Genomic DNA, 25,543 nt, shown 5'->3' on the forward strand with positions numbered 1-25,543 from the left:
GTTTACAACCTTTCATTCCCACTTCCGCTATGTCTCTGTGCAACACTACCGCTGTTGTTGCCACCTTGTGGACTGGATGTCTTTATCAAGCGCGCCTATAAACATTTTTGACAGCGTCCAAAACCAGCGCACCAGAAATATTACAAATAACTTTTAATCGCGCAAATTAGGCTATATAAATCAATTTAATCCATAATGTGCCTCAAACGGGTGTTTTAGAACATGTCATATAGTTCAATAATAATATAGTGCCTAGTCCTAAGGGAAGATGTTCAGTAAAACGTCGCAACAAAAAATACATTTATTGCTATTTTTGTAGGTTATTTGGCAACTGTTAATAAATAATTGGGTAGGCTTAATGGGCGCAATGCATCTCTCTTAGCTTGCTTTACAGGTCAGATTTGTGAAAACTCACACTTTGAGTCTGTCTGTCCTTGTTACAATGTTACACAGTTGTTAAATTACTCATCCATTACGTGATTCCGTGGGATAATACACTTGATTACAGCTAAATTAAATAATTGGGTAAAGAAAAATATATACCATATTTAGTGCATTGTGCACATTATGCTTTTTCATTCCTTTTTATATATTTTTTCGGAATAAAGATTTAATGCCTGTCTTGTACTTCTGAATAGTGACTGAAGGACTTTTTCTCAGTGGTATTTGCTCCGTTTGCGATACTGCTGTGCAAGCGTGTAGATAGGGCGCTGCTCTGAGGCATCATCCTCCTTCTTGCTGAATGGAGCTGTCTTTTCAGCACCTCTCCGTCTGGGCCACATAGTACATGTACATGTCTATCAATTAGCCTATATAAAACACTTATACATGTATCTATATGTTTTTATTGTGTTGCATAAGCTAAATGGTTGACTTTATGCCATTACTGTATTTAGCTAAATCTTAGAAATATACATTTAAATCTGACTTGCTCAATTCCAAATATTGTTTCAACATAACAGTTCACCACATCAGATTTTGTTTCGAGTAGACTAAACATTAATTGTTAGTCCATTCCAAAACCGATTGACAGATATCCTTTCGAGGTGTAGTTAAATAATACCTTTTGGCCAATGACGTGTTCTGGTAATTGCATTGGATGGTTATTTTTCTTGATGTCACTAGCCATTCCAGAGTTTCATTGTCAGTCATTGCCTCACAACCAATGGTAAGTTTGCATTGGCTGGACTCGCTGCTGCTCCTCGAGTCCCTCCTCGTGCTGTCCTCGCCGCGTGCACGCGCGTGGTACCCACGGTCGTGAGGAGGAGGAGGATGTTGCGCGCGAAGGGGAAATGGCTGCCGAAAACAAGCCGGAAGGTAAGAGCGATATAATGGGATTAATTTACCAGTATGACAACTATGTGATATACAAGATTATAAAGTCAGACAATGGTGACATACATGATGAGAGTCGTGGAGTTTTTAAATGAATCGCACTCTTATATTTCTTCCGAAATATATTTCTTCCGAAATACTAGGCAGCTAAACGTGGATACAACATTACCTAGCCAGCTAATATCTGCTAGCTTTCTACCCAGATATACCCGTCTACACATGATAAAAACAACGAGACAAAATAGCCAGCGTGATCAAAGAACCGAATTGAAGAATCCTATTTTATTCCAGATTCAGTTCAGTGAAGCAGCAAGCTAAGTAGTTTACAACCAAGCTAAGTTAATGACAACATGTCATTGCCATCGACCAACTTCTCTTCCATTTATCCAGCTTTGAAAATGTTGTTTTTATTTCATAAATGCAAGCAAGCTATTACATAGGCTATTTGACATTGCACAGCTCTAAGTTAACATCCTATGTGTCAAACGTTGGATTGTAGTTTAGTTTCTTTCAAATGAATTTCAGCCATCCAGTGACCATGTCTGGTTACAAAAATGCTTGCTTGCAAGTCCTGGACAATTTTTTTATTTACTCGACCAGTCCACCCGTTCGTTGGTGAGGCTCCTGTACTACTCTAATTTCAAGTGGGATTTTGACTGGTGTCGATATTACAGAGACCATCATATTATATTATTGTTCAGTTAAAAGTGGTATTTTATAATAATTTCTATGTTTGATATAGAAATCAAATATATTTTAAAGCTAGGATGTTGTGTCATAAACAGCTTTGGAATTGAATGCCACCAGATGTGTTTTTTTTAATGAACAGTAAGATTCTAAAGAGCGTTTTTCTTATCTCTTAGCCAGAAAGTGTAGTTTATCTTTCTTTTTAAGGCATGATCTTAAAATGAATTTTTGATGTTCTAGTCTATTGAATATTTAAAGCTCATTTGGGTTGAAATGTGCTTCTGGTCAGGATCCATATATTGATTTGAATATGTCATTTGAGTTAGAGGGTAATACTCCTGAGTATTTGGTTACAAGTCGGAATTATAGAGTCGAAACTACAGAGGACAAGTACATCGCACAGTGTCGCTTTAAAGATCAGCACCTTTGCATGAGACAGGAATGCATGCGCTACAATTAACACTGCTCATGGCTGGTTTTTGAAGGGAGAGTATGACTACACTATATTAACCCGTATTAACTATATATCTTTTTTCAAGCAATGTTTGTGATTAGTAGCCTAATTGTACTCTTTGAAGAGTTTCATTCCATTACACGAAATATCCATTTTTAGAAATGTTGGTAAATTAGTATTTATTGTTTAAAGAAGTTATGAAAGAGATTGTGTTTTTTCACCATCTAATAATGGCACAGGGCTGTTCAATGACAGACATGTATTTGGTTTAAATATATCACTTGATTGTTTCATTTCAGAGAGACAAATAATCATGTTTTACTGCAAAACGCTATATATCTCCCTTTACTCTCAGAGAAATTACTAGTAGTGATACGTTTTGTGACATGTCAAATGTGACAAGTAACTACATCTTTAATTAAGAACTGTACAAATTATACATTTGTGACATCAATATATACGGTACGTTCGAAAAGTATTCAGACCCTTTGACTTTTTCCACATTTTGTTATGTTACAGCCTTATTCTAAAATGTATTAAATAAAACAATTTCCTCAGAAATCTACACACAACACCCCATAATGACAAAGCAAAAACATGTTGTTAGAAATGTTTGCAAATGTATTAAAAATAAAAATACCGAAATACCTTATATACATAAGTATTCAGACCCTTTGCTTTGAGACTCAAAGTTGAGCTCTGTTGCATCATGTTTCCATTGATCATCTTTGAGATGTTTCTACAACTTGATTGCAGTCCACCTGTGGTAAATTCAATTGATTGGACATGATTTGGAAAAGCACACACCTGTCTATATAAGGTCCCACAGTTGACAGTGCATGTCAGATGGTCACTCTGACAGAGCTCAGAGTTCCTCTGTGGAGATGAGAGAACCTTCCAGAAGGACAACCATCTCTGCAGCACTCCACCAATCAGGCCTTTATGGTAGAATGGCCAGATGGTAAACGGCACATGATGGAGTTTTGCCAAAAGGCACCTAAAGACTCTCAGAACCATGAGAAACAAGATTCTCTGGTCTGATGAAACCAAGATTGAACTGTTTGGCCTGAATGCCAAGCGTCACGTCTGGAGGAAACCTGGCACCATCCCTACGATGAAGCATGGTGGTGGCAGCATCATGATGTGGGGATATTTTTCAGCGAAAGGGACTGGGAGACTACTCAGGATCGAGAGAAAGATGAACGTAGCAAAGTACGGAGAGATCCTTGATGAAAACCTGCTCCAGAGAGCTCAGGATCTCAGACTGGGACGAAGGTTGACCTTCCAACAGGACAACGACCCTAAGTACACAGCCAAGACAATGCAGGGACAAGTCTCTGAATGTCATTGAGTGGCCCAGCCAGAGCCCGGACTTGAACCCGATTGAACATCTCTGGAGAGACCTGAAAATAGCTGTACAGCAAAGCTCCCCATCTATCCTGACAGAGCTTGAGAGGATCTGCAGAGAAGAATTGGAGAAACTCCCCAAATACAGGTGTGCCAAGCTTGTAGAGTCATACCCAAGAAGACTCGAGGCTGTAATCTCTGCCAGAGGTGCTTCAACAAAGTACTGAGTAAATGGTCTGAATTATTATGTAAATGTACTATTTAAATTTTTTTATAAATTCGCAAACATTTATAAAAACCTGTTTTTGCTTTGTCATTATGGGGTATTGTGTGTAGATTGACGAGGAAAAAAACCCAATTTAATACATTTTAGAATAAGGCTGTAACGTAACAAAATGTGGAAAAAGTCAAGGGGTCTGAATACTTTCTGAAGGCACTGTGTATATATATAACACAAATGTTTAAAAAAAATGAATCAATATTGTAATATGAGATTTTTGGACATTTTAATCATTTAGCAGATGCCATTATCCAGAGCAACTTACAGTTAGTACAACCACAAATCACAGCCAAATATACAGGATAAGAACATTCCATTCCAGCTAAACAATGGATATATAGCATTTTGCAACAAAACCCGTTTTAATATACATCTAACAAAAATTTGATACAGTAATCTTTTACACACAAATGAAGGTACCCATAAGCAATCATTTTTGATGAAAAAACATAAATGTGAAAAATATGTGGATATAGCATTTTGGAATGAAACTCTTCATTTGTAGGCTGCTGTATCACTAATAACATGTGAAAATACAATCTAATGGACAGCCTATTTAGTCATATACAATTTAGACTTACAGTACACGCATTTGAACTTCCGAATTTGCACAGTTTTCATTAATATTAGTTCTTGTTCTGCGTCGATTTCTTACCATGCGATCAAGCTTGCTTGCGTTTAGTCTATGCTCTTCATATTGTTTACAAATACATGGAGTTGTATTGTTCATGTGTAACCAGTGGGTGGCGACAAAGAGCGATCTCATATTTTCAAATGGTTGTCAATCACTGGAATACATAGATAGAGTGCCTAGAACAGACGTACAATAATTCGACGTCCCATATTGACACACCACTGCAGAGGTAACTGTTGACGTCAAGAACATAAGGGGAAGGTTTTAAGTCAGACTGGTCTTTGTAGCATCAGATGCAAAGCAAAGAGTTGACGTCCTCTACTTCCTATTTGTGTGTGTATGTGTGTCACAGCTTGAGCCTCCTCCAAAGTAAAATAAAATATTTGAAACGCATTTATGATCTAGGTTATACAATAAACATAACACTGGTGGTGAGTGTTTTCCTAGACTAGTGACCACAGTAACAAAGATCAGAGAGCTGAGCCTGTGATCTGATAGTGTCAACTTCTAAACAAAGCTCCACAGGGGGGTGGTATGGAGCTGTGGAAAGGATGACCATGCCAGGACATAGTTTACGTTGATAGTTTAGTAGTAGGTCTAATGTATATGGCGGAATTAAAAAGGGAGAACACACTTTCTCCGTAATAGTAAGGACTTACTACTTCACAGTGGCATTTAGACCTAATGCATTACATCCACACACACAAGATGAATGGAACGTACAGACGGCTACCTCCGTTCATTTCTTTACCACTCCATCACCAGGAGCTTTTACTGAAACCCTGACTTGAAACTCCCATTGCTGAGCAGGTTGAGGTATTTTCAGTGTTCCTGTGAGGTTGGTCAGTGGAGGAGGAGAGAGAGAGAGTGCTTCATACCTCTACATAAACACAATGTCCTCAGGCAATCTGGATCCTGGGAGCTTTTACATAGAATAGTCCGGCACTCTTTATTTCTCCAGCCGACATTCATTTAATATCAGTTATCCAATGATGTTAGTCGGAAAGGGAGAATATGGAATATAGTAGATCAGGCTAGGCCAAGATAGGCTACTTCAAAAAAAGATCCTATTATTACAGCAGTGCTGCTACTGGACTACACTCTCCTCTCGAGCCATAGGTAGTACAAGCCAGCCTCTCCCTTAACCTTTTGTCCTTGAAGCAGCTGGACTGTGGGGGGGATGGGGCTATAGGCTATAGTTGTGGTGTTTGGCAGGTCTCCTGAAGGCACACATCCTGTGCTATTCCCAGTGGGACATGAGCCAGTCTCTCTCAGTGGTCTTCTGTGTAGTAACACCATGACTTAGGATCCTTCTTACCCATCTAACTGAATTGCAAGACCCTGGAGAATAGAGCTTTCCCTAACTCTCCCCAAACAACAGGGGTCTTAGACTGCTTGTGTCTTTTGAATTAAGATCATTTCAGTCAAGCGACAAGTCTTACCTCCTCATATTAGTCTTTAGAGTAAACTTGTGACACGTTTGAATCTTTCAGGACTTGACAGTGATGGCCATGTAGACGTAATGGGTGAGAACCGGACAGAGGCAAGGCCAGATACATTTCTCCTCCTATACATGCAAAACTTAGGCTAGCCTCCTTGATCTGTAGACAGAATGCCATTTCTCTATTTCTCTCCTCTGTAGCCTATATCTCTAAAATAGTTATTAGTGCAATTTAACGTGGTTATAACATGTTCACACTGAAAGGTATCTTCCTCAAGAAAGAGAACATAACCTTGTATGTCAAAACCTGAATGCAGTCAATACATGTGAAACAGTACTATAGCCCTGTGAGTAAAAGACGAGAGAATACCCATTAAAAACATCAATGCTTTACAAAACAAATGTAGTGTAGGCCTATTTATAATTGATGTCTGAGTTAGAAAGTTCACAGGCTGCAACAATAGAATAAAGCATCAGGAAATCCCACAGTCATTAACTTCAGTCAGTGCTGGCTGTAACCTAGTGTTTACATCGTCAAACAAGTGACCTTCTCCTCCTGATTTCAGACAGACCAGTGTGGAATCAGCCTAGAATCAGGCTGGAGATTTTCCCTTTTCCTGCCTCTTAATTGAATTAGTGAGGCGTGGATGGATGGTAGTCTGCTCCTTCCATGCTACAGACTCTGGCTGACTCTGTCTGCTGAGACCTGGTATCATTCCTGTCTGTCTCTAACAAGCCTTTACAAGCTGCCTCACAAGGCCCTCTCTGATTGATCACATTGATTCATCCAGTTTACTACTGATATGATCTGGACCAATATCGACCTGAATCAAACCCAGCCTACAATGAGCCTGATTGCTGGCCTCTTCACTTGTTATTCATTAGGGAGCATTCCCAGAATATAAAACATTTAACTGTTTGTTCTCACCAAGAGATGCATCGTTCAGCAACATAGAAAAACTAATCCTAAATAGAATAGATAAACAAGCATGTATACCTAAGCCTACGAGCAAGCTGAATGTCTGGCACTGCAGAAGAACCAATCAATTAGGCTGGATCTTCTGATACGCAGCTTTTGTTCTCAGCTGCTAATTTAGATCTCAGGTTTATTCTACATATTTGCCTTTTAAACCATGATACATTGATTTCTTTTTTGTTTGGTGTTTTAAGTAAGATGTCTGTATTGTATGCTAGGCTGTGGCCTGTCAGAACAGTTTGAAAAGAGGATCTCTAAGATCAATAAGATGTAAAATAAAGTATGCCAGAATCCGTGACAGTAGAAGTGTCAGCCTTGAACTCTCAACAGAACAGTGAACTAGGCATACTCATGGAACAGTTACTGAGAATCTGTATACTTTCCCGACTTATAATGTTTTTTTGTTCTAACTGTCTGAAAGTTTCAACTGTGCACCATATATCAATACAATCCCTTCACTTGTCAGTAGAGGTGCCTCATAATGGAAGTATTATGGGGTGTATAAACTTTCTTATTGGAGCTAAGGTTCACCAGTTGCTCTTTGTCAATAGCTTGAATAGGCTATAGGCATATCTGTGGATGACTATTTTGCGTTACACTTCAGCAGTGATGCCCTAGAACCTGTCCGTTTTGCGTTTTTTTGTTGTTGGGGGGGGGGTAAAAATATGTCATGTAACTGTTGATTCACCAGCCAAGGGTCTAGGTTAAGCCAAGGGTCTAGGTTAAGCCAAGGGTCTAGGTTAAGCCAAGGTCAGGGTTAGGAATAGCAATAGAACTCAGCTAGCCAGCCTCTTGTTTCTTTACCACCTCTGTCTGTTGAACAGCTCATGCCTCATTCCTTTATCGTGAGATTTGTTTCTAATGTGTTGTTTGCACTTAACCATCCTTACTGTCCAGCATCTGTCTGTCAATGTGTTTGCATGAGGGGAAACAGGGCTGTACTGGGCTATTGTAAGCAGCTGGGAGAATGCCCTACTTCTTTTCCTCCATTTTCTCTACTCTCTTTTTGCCTCCTGAAGGACTGAAGAAAATTCGTAATCCGGATCGAATGTACAGATCAGCTGTGTGTTATGCCGGCCATGCTCCTCCTAAGAGTATCAGTGATGACACAGAGATGAACAGTAAGAGAGTGTTATTAATACTGCATCCCCCCGTGGCACTGTGCTCTGCTCCGAGAGCCCACTATAGCTTGTCAATCTATTATTCATTCATTGAGTCATTTATTTACCTCTTGATTTTCACCCCCCCCCCCTTCCTCTTCTCTCCACTTCCTCCTTTCCTCCTCTGGGTGTTCCTCCTGGACCAGAGAGGAGCTCGCTGCTCTGTTGATGGAAGTGTCTGCTGTCAACAGTAGAAGTGTTGTCGTTAACTAAGAGTGATTGATTCAGGTTGAGATCAGGAGCAGGAGAGAGAAGGAAGTCTGCTAGGACACCTACTGTATGTTTCTGAGTGTAAAACTCTCCTATCCATTCATCTGAATGAGGATTCCTCCATTCATCTGAGTGACGAATGCACTGGGATAAGATTAGGCCTGAGAATGAGAACTGCACAGGGAGAAGGCTGCTGTGCTGGAAGTGCTTTTATTGTAAGTTGTATCATTTCTGTTTTAACGTTTAGCCTAATCAAGAGGAGGCTTCTTTGAATTCACAACATTCCATTACTGAAAAGATTGCCATGCACGCTTTAGCGCCATACAGCAGTTGGTGTCTCTGTGAAAGTGACTACTTTCTTCATGCTTAATGAACACTGCAGCTTCCTCTACAGTTCCTCCACTGCCAAAGGCTCTGTTGATCTAGGTAATTAAGTGTGTTCATGTTTGGAGTAATGTTTTGAAAAGAGAGTCTTCATCTTTACGCTGATGTCCTTAATATTGCTTTAGCTGCTTTAAAGCTCAGTGTTTTGACTCAACACACATTGAGATGTAGATTTAAAGGAAGCAGAAGAGTTGGTTTGTGTTGTAGTCTGGGATTCTTAATGATTGGGATTCGGGTCATTGTTGATTGACTAACACGTCACCCCTCTTGTGTAGCCTAGCGGTTAAGAGTGTTGGGCCAGTAACTGAAAGGTTGCTGGTTTGACTCCCTGAGCTGTCTACGGGAAAAATCTGTTGATGTGCACTTGAGCAAGGCACTTAACCCTAATTGCTCCTGTGAGTCTCTCTGGATAAGAGTCTCTGCTAAATGACTCAAATGTAAAAACAATGTGTGACAGCTCTGACTAGTCGGTCTTCTTGTGAGTGTTTTCTCTATTCTAGCTCTCCCTTCATGCTGGTGCTTTTTATTATGGCATCCTATTCCCATGTCAGACGGCCTAGTTAATGTGCTCTCTCTGCCTGGCTGGCTGGCTGCCTGCCTGGCTGGAGGTTTCTGTACCACCAGGACACTGTAACGCTCCTTTAAGCAGCCCAAGCCCAGAGCCCAGGCCCAGAGCCCAGGCCCAGAGCCCAGGCCCAGAGCCCAGGGCCAGGCAGGTAAACCAGTGATCTGAGTAATTGGGGGAGTAGGTCTGATAAGGATAAAGGGCTGTAGCGTAGCTGCGTCCTTCACTGGCTGACTGTGTGTTGGTGTGCCGTGTGTACGCATCACAAGCCCTCACCTCTGCTCTCCTTGAGATGGGATGTTCATGGATGTGTGAGCGTGGTGAGGGTTGGAGCACACAAAGAGACCTTTTCCGTTTGTTGCAGGCAGTTAACCATCCGAGTGCACGTTTGTTGAACTTCCCATTGAATATTTTTTGCAGCTCTTTGACTTAGCCTTGTTTAGCCTCCTCACTTATGAATCTCTACATTAAGCAACACCGTAGTACTCAAGTCGTAGTAGAGTAAGTAGCCAGGTTGCTTATTTTTTACTCTAAGTAGACTAACACTGTTATATAAATAATATAGACTAATTACGATAATTGGTTGCCCAAAAAGCTCCCCCTCTTTTCCCCCCATCAAGAGTCACCAGACCGTAAGAAAGTTGCCCTTATTATTACTGCCAGGGAAACATGACGCTGCTACTTTCATTTGCTTTCTGTAGTAGTAAATCCCAGGCTCATGTTCCCCCCCTAGCAGTGGCCTAATCAAGCATTGTGTTGACTTTTCAGAAGTGTGGGGAATACTCTGCTTCTCTGATCATTAATATTTGAAAAGATTGTGCTAATCAAGTAGAGGTCCAGTGCAATCAAAGACTTGTTAAGCCAGATGCAAAAATCAGTGAGATCTTAAATCTTTTTTTAGTTTGGGTAGAGGTCTGGATATTGGCATCATATTATAAAGTTGAACTGAGTGAAGAAGAGGTCCATTTAGCAATAGCCTCCTATGTTTTTATAGGCTATTTCCTGTGAAATAGTTATGACCCATGCAACATGGCAGTCAAGATGACCTTTTTGATGCCAATCATATGCTGAGTGTCATGATTAGCTCATTCTGGATTTGGAACTCAAGTGCGTTATTTGTCATCAGAAATGGTTTGTTTAATGGCAACAACACATAACACAGGTTAACCCTCCCTCCCTCCCTCCCTCCCTCCCTCCCTCCCTCCCTCCCTCCCTCCCTCCCTCCCTCCCTCCCTCCCTCCCTCCCTCCTCTCATCATGTCTCACAACAGCTCACCCAGATTGATTTCTTTTGATTGACAGCATGTTAGTAACCGGCCACCGCATCTTGGCTGACAAATGCCTTCTTGCTCCGGTTTTGATTCAATCACAGTGTTTTTATTTCTATCCTAATAAGTGTTTTTAGTGTGGCGCCAGCCGCTGAGGAGGGGACAGTGTTTGTGGACGGACAGACAGTGGGCCTTTAGTACGCCTTGAGGATTAGGGGTGTTTTGCTCCACATGATTGAAGTTCTTGAGGGATGTGTCTCTGTCTGCGCAGAGATGGTAGTCAGGGTTAGAAAAGTATTGAGTCCACTTTGTCACGCTATTCACTGATGTGATCCCTCTGTCTGGTTCTGTAATTCATATGGATCGGTTAACAATGACCCTGTAAATATACCAGACACTCTAAGTGTATAGCCAACTATTCTGTTGGTTGTGTGTGTGATGTCTTTACTGTGTCATTTGTTTCAGATGCTTGAATGGGCCCTGATGTAGAGTCTACTGAGTGCAGAATAATGCATGGTAGAATTGCATGTTATAGAACAATTGTTGCATGGCTGTGTGCTTGATTTCCTTTCGTGCATAGCTGTTTAATGCCTTAAATCTTGTCATTTACTGTTGTTTAACATTTTCTTTGTTTCTCTGATTGGAGTTATTTTTCTGTTATATATATATATATATAGAGGACTGTGTATTCATGTTTGTGATAAAGTGTTGTTCACCTGTCACTCAAGACAGAGGCTTCCTAGACTAGGCCAACATTGCAAAGTGAATACTGGCCTGTTGTGGAGTGTTTTGCATTTCAGCCTAGTTCTTTAGAGATAAGGCCTAAAAGTGTTGAACCTATGTAGATCTTCATGAGTGCTTTACTACAGAGCCTAGACACTATGCAGAGCCAACAAAGGTACCGAAACACTAGCTCACTATTTCCTAACAATATGAGGAGCACTGGGCACAGATTAAAAGGAAAAACTGTCACTCACGGAACGCACTGAGACAGAGATGGAGGAGAGAGGGGTTTGCATTGAGGGCCAGGGTATTGATTAAAGATTTGTTTTTGTCAGCCTTTCCAGCCTTATGACCCACGCTCTGGTCTCCAGGGTGGAGCCGGAGCAAGCTAGCATGACAGATACCCTTCAATTCCCCTACTGTTCGCTGCTTCACAGGCAGGATCAGTGATAATCCAAAGATCAGCACAGAGAAATATATTTTTGGGGTCCGTTTGTCTGAGGGTGTTGTAACTGATGAACAGACATGCTTTACCCTCTCCAGTCCCTACTACCAAGGAGTAGAAACAGCCTACAGTGTTGGTCAGTGGTACTCCTCAAAAACAGGCCCTGTAGCAGGCAGTAAACTTTGTTTTATAGGCCTCTTCCTAGTGATGGGGAGAAAATAGATACAGTTGCATATTGCAATATTATTTTGGGCCCATATTGTATTGATATTGTACTTGTAAGGCCGAAAAATTCTCTATATTTTTGCCATTGAACAGCGTTGGCTAGTGCTAGTCAGCTGTACCTGCGCCAAAACTCCTTTTTTATTTCTTGTTCTCCATCTTCTTTTTAAATAGTGAGCCAACATATTTTCAGCATATTTATTTCCCTGATGCTTTCTCATGGATCTCTCTAGTCTCTCTGCAGCTGACATATAGTGGTCCCGTGTGGCTCAGTTGGTAGAGTATGGTGTTTGCAACGCCAGGGTTGTGGGTTTGATTCCCACAGGGGACCAGTACAGGGGAAAAAATGTATGAAATGTATGCATTCACTACTGTAAGTCACTCTGGATAAGAGTGTCTGCTAAATGACTAAAATGTAAAAAAATGTAAATGTAGTGAGCAATATGTTTGGAACATCAAATTGCAACAAAATCGCAGTATCGAATTGCAATACATATAAAGTTGTGAGAATTGTGATAATATTGTATCGTGAGGTCCCTGGCAATTCCCAGCCCTACCTCTTCCTGGCCTAAGCAGCTGATGAGATGGGTGGTAGGCCCTAGGTACGTTTTCTCTTGGACAACTCCTTATAGAGACTTTCTCCCTTCCTTCATCAACACCAGGGCAGTAATTCACTGCCCCCCAGCCCAGCCATGCCTTGCTCAGCCCAACTCAGCACCTTCTGATTAACAAGCTCTTGTTTCAGCATGTGTTGCACTTTAGTGTTGTACAACCAATTGTTTGTTGTTCTTTCTTCAGCCAGAAGGGATAGGTAATAATAATCACACCGGCATAACATCTGACGAACATTGATCTGATTTGCAAAACAGGACCATTGTTTCTCATAATGATGCAGTTATGAAAGGTGGTGAAATCAAAAATGTTCCATATTTTTACCTGATGGGTGTCTATTGAGGGCTACCCTATTTATGTAATCTTGCACACAATTAACTCAGTAGGCTTATTTGTTGGTACATGAGTATTCCTTAATCTGAGAGTATTAGCGACTAAAATCCTCAGTCATTAAAGACTGGCAGGTATGTTGAAAGATAAGCGCCTTACTCATCATTTTGGCTTAGAAAGTCATCTGAGGGTCATCTTAGATCTTAGACACTTAGTTATATTTTCAATTGTTGTTCCAACTTGTGAGTTCTGTTTGTTGTAAACTCTGCATTCTGATAGATCTTACATCATAGCCTTGAAAATGTGTTGCCCATGTTGGCTATGAGGGACTTGATTAGGCCTATAGAAGTGATTAGGCCTATAGAAGTGATTAGGACTATAGAAGTGATTAGGCCATTAGAAGTGATTAGGCCTATAAAAGTGATTAGGCCTATAGAAGTGATTAGGCCTATATAAGTGATTAGGCCTATAGAAGTGATTAGGCCTATAAAAGTGATTAGGCCTATAGAAGTGATTAGGCCTATAGAAGTGATTAGGCCTATACAAGTGATTAGGCCTATAAAAGTGATTAGGCCTATAGAAGTGATTAGGCCTATAGAAGTGATTAGGCCTATAAAAGTGATTAGGCCTATAGAAGTGATTAGGCCTATAGAAGTGATTAGGCCTATAGAAGTGATTAGGCCTATAAAAGTGATTAGGCCTATAGAAGTGATTAGGCCTATAGAAGTGATTATGCCTATAAAAGTGATTAGGCCTATAGAAGTGATTAGGCCTATAGAAGTGATTAGGCCTATAGAAGTGATTAGGCCTATAAAAGTGATTAGGCCTATGGAAGTGATTAGGCCTATAGAAGTGATTAGGCCTATAGAAGTGATTAGGCCTATAAAAGTGATTAGGCCTATAGAAGTGATTAGGCCTATAGAAGTGATTAGGCCTATAGAAGTGATTAGGCCTATAGAAGTGATTAGGCCTATAAAAGTGATTAGGCCTATAGAAGTGAATAGGCCTATAGAAGTGATTAGGCCTATAGAAGTGATTAGGCCTATAGAAGTGATTAGGCCTATAGAAGTGATTATGCCTATAGAAGTGATTAGGCCTATAGAAGTGATTAGGCCTATAGAAGTGATTAGGCCTATAGAAGTGATTAGGCCTATAAAAGTGATTAGGCCTATAGAAGTGATTATGCCTATAGAAGTGATTAGGCCTATAAAAGTGATTAGGCCTATAGAAGTGATTAGGCCTATAGAAGTGATTAGGCCTATAGAAGTGATTAGGCCTATAGAAGTGATTAGGCCTATAGAAGTGATTAGGCCTATAGAAGTGATTAGGCCTATAGAAGTGATTAGGCCTATAGAAGTGATTAGGCCTATAGAAGTGAATATGCCTATAGAAGTGATTAGGCCTATAGAAGTGATTAGGCCTATAGAAGTGATTAGGCCTATAGAAGTGAATATGCCTATAGAAGTGATTAGGCCTATAGAAGTGATTAGGCCTATAGAAGTGAATATGCCTATAGAAGTGAATATGCCTATAGAAGTGATTAGGCCTATAGAAGTGATTAGGCCTATAGAAGTGATTAGGCCTATAGAAGTGATTAGACCTATAGAAGTGATTAGGCCTATACAAGTGATTAGGCCTATAGAAGTGATTAGGCCTATAAAAGTGATTAGGCCTATAGAAGTGATTAGGCCTATAGAAGTGATTAGGCCTATACAAGTGATTAGGCCTATAAAAGTGATTAGGCCTATAGAAGTGATTAGGCCTATAAAAGTGATTATGCCTATAAAAGTGAATAGGCCTATAGAAGTGATTAGGCCTATAGAAGTGATTAGGCCTATAGAAGTGATTAGGCCTATAGAAGTGATTAGGCCTATAGAAGTGATTAGGCCTATAAAAGTGATTAGGCCTATAGAAGTGAATAGGCCTATAGAAGTGATTAGGCCTATAGAAGTGATTAGGCCTATAGAAGTGATTAGGCCTATAGAAGTGATTAGGCCTATAGAAGTGATTATGCCTATAGAAGTGATTAGGCCTATAGAAGTGATTAGGCCTATAGAAGTGATTAGGCCTATAAAAGTGATTAGGCCTATAGAAGTGATTATGCCTATAGAAGTGATTAGGCCTATAAAAGTGATTAGGCCTATAGAAGTGATTAGGCCTATAGAAGTGATTAGGCCTATAGAAGTGATTAGGCCTATAGAAGTGAATATGCCTATAGAAGTGATTAGGCCTATAGAAGTGATTAGGCCTATAGAAGTGATTAGGCCTATAGAAGTGATTAGGCCTATAGAAGTGATTAGGCCTATAGAAGTGATTAGACCTATAGAAGTGATTAGGCCTATAGAAGTGATTAGGCCTATAGAAGTGATTAGGCCTATAAAAGTGATTAGGCCTATAGAAGTGATTAGGCCTATACAAGTGATTAGGCCTATACAAGTGATTAGGCCTATAAAAGTGATTAGGCCTATAGAAGTGATTAGGCCTATAAAAGTGATTATGCCTATAAAAGTGAATAGGCCTATAGAAGTGATTAGGCCTATAGAAGTGATTAGGCCTATAGAAGTGATTAGGCCTATAGAAGTGATTAGGCCTATAGAAGTGATTATGCCTATAGAAGTGATTAGGCCTATAGAAGTGATTAGGCCTATAGAAGTGATTAGGCCTATAGAAGTGATTAGGCCTATAGAAGTGATTATGCCTATAGAAGTGATTAGGCCTATACAAGTGATTAGGCCTATAAAAGTGATTATGCCTATAGAAGTGATTAGGCCTATAGAAGTGATTAGGCCTATAGAAGTGATTAGGCCTATAGAAGTGATTAGGCCTATAAAAGTGATTAGGCCTATAGAAGTGATTATGCCTATAGAAGTGATTAGGCCTATAGAAGTGATTAGGCCTATAGAAGTGATTAGACCTATAGAAGTGATTAGACCTATAGAAGTGATTATGCCTATAGAAGTGATTAGGCCTATAGAAGTGATTAGGCCTATAGAAGTGATTAGACCTATAGAAGTGATTAGACCTATAGAAGTGATTAGGCCTATAGAAGTGCTGCCTACCCAATAGTGCTGCATTTTTTATTTGATTTGCTTTATTAGGATCCGCATTAGCTGACGCCAATGGCGACAGCAGGTCTTACTGGGGTCCGACACATAACGAAAAATACATTACAGACGTTACAATTTACATACATTAACATGTAGTGTGTGTGCATCTATCAGTTACACATCATTTAACTAAGCAAGTCATTTAAAAACAAATTGTTATTTTACAATGACAGCCTACCCCAGACAAACCCTCCCCTAACCCAGACGACGCTGGGCTAATTGTGCGCCGCCCTATGAGACTCCTGATCATGGCAGGTTGTGATACAGCCCTGGATCGAACCAGGGTCAGTAGTGACGCCTCTAGCACTGAGATATAGTGCCTTAGACCGCTGGGCCACTCGGGAGCCTACATACACACAACAAGTAGGTCACATGGGGAGAGGCGTTGTGTCGTGAGGTGTTGCTTTACATGTTTGCTGTTCTCTTGCGCTATATGAGATGGAAGGGAGTTCCATCCAATCATGGCTCTGTACAATGCTGTACGTTTCCTTGAATTTGTTCTGGACCTGGGGACTGTGAAAAGACCCCTGGTGGCATGTATGGTGGGGTAAGTGTGTGACGCAGTCAGTCTCTCCTCAATTCTCAGCCGAGAGAGACTGGCATGCATAGTATTAATATTATCCCTCTGATTACAATGAAGAGCAAGATGTGCCGCTCTGTTCTGGGCCAGCTGCAGCTTAACTAGGTCTTTATTTGCAGCATTTGACTATATGACTGGACAATAATCCAAATAAGATCAAACTAGAGCCTGCAGGACTTGCTTTGTGGAGCGTGGTGTCAACAAGCAGAGTATCTCTTTATCACAGACAGTTCTCTCCCCATCTTTACAACCATTGAATCAATATGTTTTGACCATGACAGTTTACAATCTAAGGTAACACCAGGTGATTTAGTCTCCTCAATTTGTTCAACAGCCACACCATTCATTACCAGATCCAGCTGAGGTCTAGAATTTAGGGAATGACTTGTACCAAGTACAAAGCTCTTAGTTTTAGAGATGTTCAGGACCAGTTTATTACTGTCCACCCATTCCAAAACAGAGGGTTTCAGTGACTTCATTAGCTGTGGTTGCTGATGCGTATATGGTTGACTCATCAGCATACATGGACACACATGCTTTGTTTAATGCCAGTGGCAGGTCATTGGTACAAATAGAAAAGAGTAGAGTGCCTAGAGAACTGCCTTTTAGACTGCGCCTTTAAGAGATTATTATGTATTACCAGCACATTGATTACATTTTAGTCATTTAGCAGAAGCTCTTATCCAGAGTGACTTACAGTTAGTGCATTCATCTAAAGATAGCTAGGAGAGACAACCACATATCACAGTCATAGTAAGTCCGTTTTTCCTCTCTTAAAGAAGTTATCAGCTCAGTGCCAGTAGGACAAGTCAGATGCATGTTGTTTCTTTTTTTAACACTGAGATGTTTTATTTAACATAGTCTTTGAAAGGGATAGTTCAAACATAGTTTTGCACACTAATAAAAGGTTTGTCAACTGTGCCGGTGAAATGAAGGGGAATCAACATGTCGTAGATGTGTTGGAGAGCCTGCTTCCACATGGGAATAGGTTGGATGCCAGACACGCAAAACAAACCTTTAGCGTGCAGGCTGTTATAACTAAATGCAAAGCCTTCATTTAGCTAGTCTGATTAATTTAATTAGAAGCATAGAAATCCCAGATTTCCCAGGATGTCCCTTTTCGATGTTCAAATGGAGAGGAAGACCATGTCTATTGAGTTTTCATTATAACACAATCTGATGAACATTTAGGCCTATATAATAAAAACTTCATTTCAGTGTTAGATTCCATTTATCCTTACAGTAGATGAGAAATTTAAAATGACAAGTTTTATAAAGTGGTAAGGCCTGTAAGACGGCTTTAAAAACAGTCACATCGTTTCAATTATTAATTGGAAAAAAACAGTGTGTTATTGTGTATCGTATAGATATTACTGTTTACCCAATTAGAGACACCCTATTTTATTCATTTTATGATTTGATTTTCCTTTTCTGTATAAACATTCACAAATACAATTTGTCTCTGCTAACCTGTGTTTCAGCTGTAGATTAATCAGTGACTTTCAGAGTTTTGTCAAAAGGTTTGTGTTGTGTGTCTGGCATCCAACCTATTCCCATGTGGAAGCAGGCTGAGGCTCTCTATCACATCTACATTATGTTGATTCACTTCGTCTCACTGGCACAGTTGACAAACCTTTTATTTGTGTGCAAAACTCTGAACTATCACTTTCAAAGGAGCCCCTTCTCCTCCACCATAGCTGTAGAAAAGCCTGCTGGAGAAAATCTCAGGATTGCTGGAATAACGTGAACAAATTGACGATGTGGGCCTAATAAACGGGGGGAAAGATGCTTCAGTTTAGCATTTGAAACAAGTTCTGTGGTTCGTTGTCTGTTCTCCAAAGAGAGATACAGCCTATAGCCTAATAACAGGCGGTGAAAGTAAGAACATGTTAGGTGGAGAACAACCTCCTAAGGTGCTTAAGTTAAGAGGTAGTCATAGGAACTCTGACTGAACAATTCTGGTATACAGGGCTTAGACAGACAACCATTTCAAATCTGAAACGTAGATCCAATGTCTTAAACATTTTGGTCTTGAACTATAAGACCACTTGTAATTGGGAAATTTAAGGTGAATAAAGTTCCTATTCAGTTTAGTGCTGGGGTTCTCAAACATTTTTGGCCCACGACCCCATTTTGATATCTGAAAATTCTCGCGACTTCAACCGTGTGAAAAAAATGATGTAATTAACAACCAATGTTAACTTTTTTACTTGGGGACCTGGCAGTCAATTGAATAACATTCTAACAGTATTTCTGATTGTCTTCTCAACTCACCATCACATACTTTTAATGTGGGGCTATGACAGTCAATTGGAAATGAGTCTGACATAATGTATCTTATCTCACCACCACTAATGAGAGGATGCATGTCGAGTCGGAGCTTCTCAAAGTCAGGGGGCGTGGCCGACAGCACGCACCTCATCTCTGCTGTCACATCCAACCTGGATAGATATTTGGTTTTAATGCAGATGAGAGCACTGAATCCAGCTTCAAACAGATATGAGCTGGTGAAGGTTACCAGGAGTTTTATGGTACTTTCAAGACAACTGGGAACTGAAAAATACGAGGTCAAATCATGACGTCAGTGATCTTCAGGTCGGATGACCCTTTCAAAGCGATTTCTCCCAGTCGGAGCTCGTTTTTCTCTTCCAAGCGTCGGAGGTGAGCAGTCATCACTCGTGTGTGATACTTACTGATGCTGTTTTCTGTTAGAAACATGCACAGCTTAGTGAAGGGGGCATGATTCTCTCCAATAAGAATTCTTTCCACTGAATACACTGATTTGGTCACTCATCTGTAGAATGTTTTTGTTTTTCCCTGCTTGTGTTCAGTTCATTCAGTTTCCCAAATATGTCTGTTACACAGGCAAGGAGACGCATTATATTTTCATTACACAGAAAGTCAACCAAGTCTGTTTTTTTACATCCATTTTGAATGACAACAGTGTGTCATTGTGAAAAATGTGAAAAATCTTTCCAGCATTCCCCCTCGATAACCACCAAGCCTCGGTGTGAAATATAACATTGTCATGCTCTGATATCATATCTCCATGTAGTTTTGCAAACAGGTGGCGATTTTACAATTTAAGTTACCTCCTGCAGTATATCACCGAGTTCTGTGCATAAAATAATAAACCCAGGTAGATTTTTTATTAATGTTATCAACGGCTACTCTCCTTTTTGTTCACCTGGAAATTCCCTTTACACCACTCAGAGAGCTTTTTGAGACATTATCCAAAACATTTTATTACCAGGTTTTAAGGAAGTTTTATCAATGGCTTGATGTTGAATTCAGTAGTGCAGTACATATTCTTGATTTCTAAAATGAAATTGTAGTGACATTTGAATACAATAATAATTGAGTTCTCTGACTGAGTTTCTCCCCTCGATGATGTCATCTGAGGGTATGTCATAGGTAAGCGTTGATCATTGGCAGAGCTCCATGATGGGATAGGCTGGCTGGCGAGTGGACCTGCTGCTGCTCTGCTGAGGATTGATTTCAAGAGCAGGCGGACGGAGAACTTTGCTCTGTGTGTACTATAGAGAGGGAGGTGAGAGATGGCTTCCCCTGGACACAACTGGTTCAATCTGAGTGTGTTCTGGTCTGCCTTTAAGCATCACCTTTAATGTTTGAGCCAGGACTCAGTGGACTGTGGACTCATGGCTTCTCATTAGAAAACAAACAGATAAACATTCCGCAGGCAGAGTGTGTGACACATGCTGAAAGCCAATCCACACTTAGAAAAAACATAGAAAATGCAATTAGTCCAACAATAGCTAATTGGTCTAGTCTTAAAAAGAAAAAGAAAACATTTCATTATAAGATGAGAGTTGTTTGTTTTTCCCCTTTTCATTATGTGCTTCTCTTTTTGTTTTGTGTGATTCTTTCCCTTATTACCTATTTAGTTGTTTCCCTAATTTGCCCATGTCCCGTTTTCCCTCTCATTTCCCTGCCTGATACATCTCTGATCATTCAGCTCAATCCTGTTTGCCTCTGATGACAACAATAACACCACTTTGGTGGAACCTATGAGCAGATGCTGTACGGGTTTGGTAATTGGGCGAAACGAATGATTACAGATACCTGTTCAGCTCATATAAAAAGAGTTTACACACGCAGAATTTCCAGGTACAGTTGGATGCAGCAAACAGCTACAGATCTACAAATCCATCTCTACTACCTGTTCCCTGTGGGAGCAACACTAAACATGGCTCTGATGTTTCTCTCCCTCCCTGATCAGGTGGCTGGAACAGCAGTTTGTTTGTACCATCTGAATGAATAATGGGATTGTACAAGCTAGGGCCTACTCGGCCTAGGCTATAAATTCTGTTCCCTTTCAATAGGTCTCTTGACATAGGCCTAGTACACGACTGGAATGGAGGTTCTGTACTTAAAATCAAAGTATTTGCCATGGGCTCTCTGTGCATGGCCTCACCAGCATTGCTGGAAACTATGGACTTTCTTCAGCAGATGTGCCTTGATGTGTCACCAGTGACTTTAGAAGGAGGATGACAATCTGAGAAAGATGGTATTCCCCTGATACTAAAGATGATTTATATCTCACACTGATATCCACCCCAACTCTAAAGCAAGTGTGGTTGCTTAAATTGTAATACCAAATCAGAAAGGTTCTATTAGAAGGTTCTATTATACGGTTCTATTATAAGGTTCTATTATAAGGTTCTATTATACAGTTCTATTATAAGGTTCTATTATACAGTTATATTATAAGGTTCTATTATACAGTTATATTATAAGGTTATATTATATGGTTCTATTATACAGTTATATTATAAGGTTCTATTATACAGTTCTATTATAAGGTTCTATTATAAGGTTATATTATACAGTTCTATTATAAGATTCTATTATACAGTTCTATTATACGGTTCTGTTATAAAGTTCTATTATAATGTTCTATTATAAGGTTCTATTATAAGGTTCTATTATACAGTTCTATTATAAGGTTATATTATACAGTTCTATTATAAGGTTCTATTATACAGTTCTATTATACGGTTCTGTTATAAAGTTGTATTATAATGTTCTATTATAAGGTTCTATTATAAGGTTCTATTATACAGTTATATTATAAGGTTATATTATATGGTTCTATTATACAGTTATATTATAAGGTTATATTATACAGTTCTATTATAAGGTTCTATTATAAGGTTATATTATACAGTTCTATTATACAGTTCTATTATAAGGTTCTATTATAAGGTTCTATTATACATTTCTATTATAAGGTTATATTATACAGTTCTATTATAAGATTCTATTATACAGTTCTATTATACGGTTCTGTTATAAAGTTCTATTATAATGTTCTATTATAAGGTTCTATTATAAGGTTCTATTATACAGTTCTATTATAAGGTTATATTATACAGTTCTATTATAAGGTTCTATTATACAGTTCTATTATACGGTTCTGTTATAAAGTTCTATTATAATGTTCTATTATAAGGTTCTATTATAAGGTTCTATTATACAGTTCTATTATAAGGTTCTGTTATACAGTTCTATTATAGGTTCTATTATACAGTTCTATTATACGATTCTGTTATAAAGTTCTATTATAATGTTCTATTATAAGGTTCTATTATAAGGTTCTATTATACCGTTTTATTATAAGGTTCTATTATACGGTTCTATTATAAGGTTCTAGTATACAGTTCTATTATAATGTTCTATTATATGGTTCTATTATACGGTTCTATTATACCGTTCTATTATAAGGTTCTATTATACAGTTCTATTATAAGGTTCTATTATACAGTTCTATTATAAGGTTATATTATACGGTTCTTTTATACAGTTCTATTATAAGGTTCTATTATACAGTTCTATTATAAGGTTCTATTACACAGTTATATTATAAGGTTCTATTATACAGTTATATTATAAGGTTCTATTATACGGTTCTATTATATGGTTCTATTATACATTTCTATTATAAGGTTATATTATACAGTTCTATTATAAGGTTCTGTTATACAGTTCTATTATAGGTTCTATTATACAGTTCTATTATAAGGTTCTGTTATAAAGTTATATTATAATGTTCTATTATAAGGTTCTATTATACAGTTCTATTATAAGGTTATATTATATGGTTCTTTCATACAGTTTTATTATAAGGTTCTATTATATAGTTCTATTATAAGGTTTGATTATACAGTTCTATTATAAGGTTCTATTACACAGTTATATTATAAGGTTCTATTATACAGTTATATTATAAGGTTCTATTATATGGTTCTATTACAAGGTTCTATTATAAGGTTCTATTATACAGTTCTATTATAATGTTCTGTTATACAGTTCTATTATAGGGTCTATTATACAGTTCTATTACAAGGTTCTGTTATAAAGTTATATTATAATGTTCTATTATAAGGTTCTATTATAAGGTTCTATTACAGTTCTATTATAAGGTTCTCTTATACAGTTCTATTATAATGTTCTATTATACAGTTCTATTATAAGGTTATATTATACAGTTCTATTATAAGGTTCTATTATAAAGTTATATTATAATGTTCTATTTTATGGATCTATTTATAAGGTTCTATTATACAGTTATATTATAAGGTTCTATACAGTTCTATTATAAGGTTCTCTTATACAGTTCTATTATAATGTTCTATTATAAAGTTATAATATAATGTTCTATTTTATGGTTTTATTATGATGTTCTATTATAAGGTTCTATATACAGTTCTATTATAATGTTCTATTATAAAGTTCTATTATAATGTTCTATTTTATGGTTCTATTATGATGTTCTATTATAAGGTTCTATTATACAGTTATATTATAAGGTTCTAATATAAGGTTCTATTACACGGTTCTATTATACAGTTATATTATACGGTTCTCTTATACAGTTCTATTATAAGGTTCTATTATAAGGTTATATTATACAGTTCTATTATACAGTTCTATTATAAGGTTCTATTATACGGTTCTATTATACGGTTCTATTATAAGGTTCTATTACAAGGGTCTATTATACGATTCTATTGTACGGTTCTATTATAAGGTTCTATTATCAGGTTCTATTATACAGTTCTATTATAAGGTTCTCTTATACAGTTCTATTATAATGTTCTATTATAAGGTTCTATTATACAGTTCTATTATAAGGTTCTCTTATACAGTTCTATTATAAGGTTCTATTATAAGGTTCTATTATACAGTTATATTATACGGTTCTCTTATACAGTTCTATTACAAGGGATTATTATATGATTCTATTGTAAGGTTCTATAATAAGGTTCTATTATAAGGTTATATTATACAGTTCTATTATAAGGTTTTATTATAAGGTTCTATTATTGGAAATAGTATTATGCAGTCTGAATCTTCACAACAAATGTATCAGGAAACAGTGCAATTTGTTCAGCAGATGTGCCTTGATGGGTGACTTTAGTAGGAAGATGCAAAGCTGAGCAGGAATATTATTGTTTAGGCCCATAGCCAAAACGTAGGCCTACAAAACATTACACTGTCTATAATTGATCATTTTTGTTTTGTTATGTAAACACATTATTATTCAGTGTGAACTTCTCTCCTAACAAATAATTATCCAGAAAACTTGATTTACATAGTAGCCAAGGTTAGTGGGTTGTTTTCTTTGTACAGTAGCCTTGCTTGCTTCCATTCTTTGAAAGGCCACCTGCTACTATGATGTCATGTCATTATGATTGGCAGCCAGTAGCTCCTCTCTGTCTTTAAACCCACCCTTAATGATAAGCTGTTGGCTGGGAATGAGATATGCTCATTTGGTATGTAAATTGCAAAAGCTATGGATGCATAGGCTTTCTAAAAGCTGTGTGTTTATGCTTACAAAAAATATTATTTTAATTTCCTTGTAATATTCATCCCAAAGACTATATTAGTTTTGTTCATAATTATAAATTCACAGTAAATTTGGTCTCCAGACAAATAGAATTTGCACCCACTTAAGTCTTGGATGAAATGCCATCTGCATATTTGAATAGCAGGAATGAGGAGGCAGTGCAACTTGAATGAGCAATAGGACCTTAAACAGCATGGGCCTAATGCATGATTGTATCTAAGCATGTCTCCTCTGCACTGAATTTGCTACATAATCTTTATGAAATGATTGTGAAATGTAACATGACGTGTAACCATGTAAAGCAATGGGCTTTCTATTGACTAGGTTAGGCCTACTCTCTTTCAATAATTAACTGAATTATGGTATTATGATTGGGCGTTTACATTTTGTGCATTAGGCCCCATGGTTCTCTTTGTGAATATTTATGTAAAAATAAAGTTAGTGGACAACTTTAGGAGACGGATATAATGGACAGATAATAACAAGTGTGTAATTAAAGCCGATTCCCAGATAAGGCTACAGACAGTATCATTGCTTCAGAACGACGTTGATTTGACTGGGCTGCCAAGCCCTTTGAAACTGGGAGAAGAGGAAAGATACAACACAGCTTTCATTTCCCTACTCAACAAATTGTTGGCCTATTTCCTTTTTGTATCATCCACTGGCATTTGAGCTTGTGTGAGAGGATGTGGTCCCACTTCAGCTTGCAGTTTGAATCACTGAAACAGTGGAGAGTGCCCACATGAAAAAATACTACAGTTTACTATAGAATAATACAGTACTTACTATAGAATTCTATAGTAAGCTGTAGAATAAGCTACTGTAGAATACTACACTACACACTGTAGTGTCCCTCTATCACGTGTAGTACTTACTATAGAATGTTGTATTATACTGTAGAATATTGTAGTAAA

General features: G+C 38.2%; 1 protein-coding gene across 3 annotated transcripts in view; it reads left to right on the forward strand.

Moving 5' to 3' along the window:
• The first annotated feature begins 1,243 nt into the window (after nt 1-1,243).
• The window catches only part of LOC106572392 (calmodulin-binding transcription activator 1), a 607,623-nt gene continuing 583,323 nt past the window's right edge, over nt 1,244-25,543 (forward strand). For 2 of the 3 annotated variants that reach the window (XM_014146505.3, XM_014146510.3), the window contains exons 1-2: nt 1,245-1,317; nt 8,174-8,275. In XM_014146505.3, the coding sequence (XP_014001980.3) occupies nt 1,293-1,317; nt 8,174-8,275 (127 nt within the window). In that variant the 5' untranslated portion in view covers nt 1,245-1,292. Of the gene's footprint in view, nt 1,318-8,173; nt 8,276-25,543 lie in introns of all 3 variants that reach the window. The other variant, XM_014146509.3, reaches the window with a different exon arrangement.

This window comes from Salmo salar, chromosome 15, assembly GCF_965601325.2.
Source record: "Salmo salar chromosome 15, fSalSal1, whole genome shotgun sequence".
Taxonomy (NCBI): Eukaryota; Metazoa; Chordata; class Actinopteri; order Salmoniformes; family Salmonidae; genus Salmo; species Salmo salar.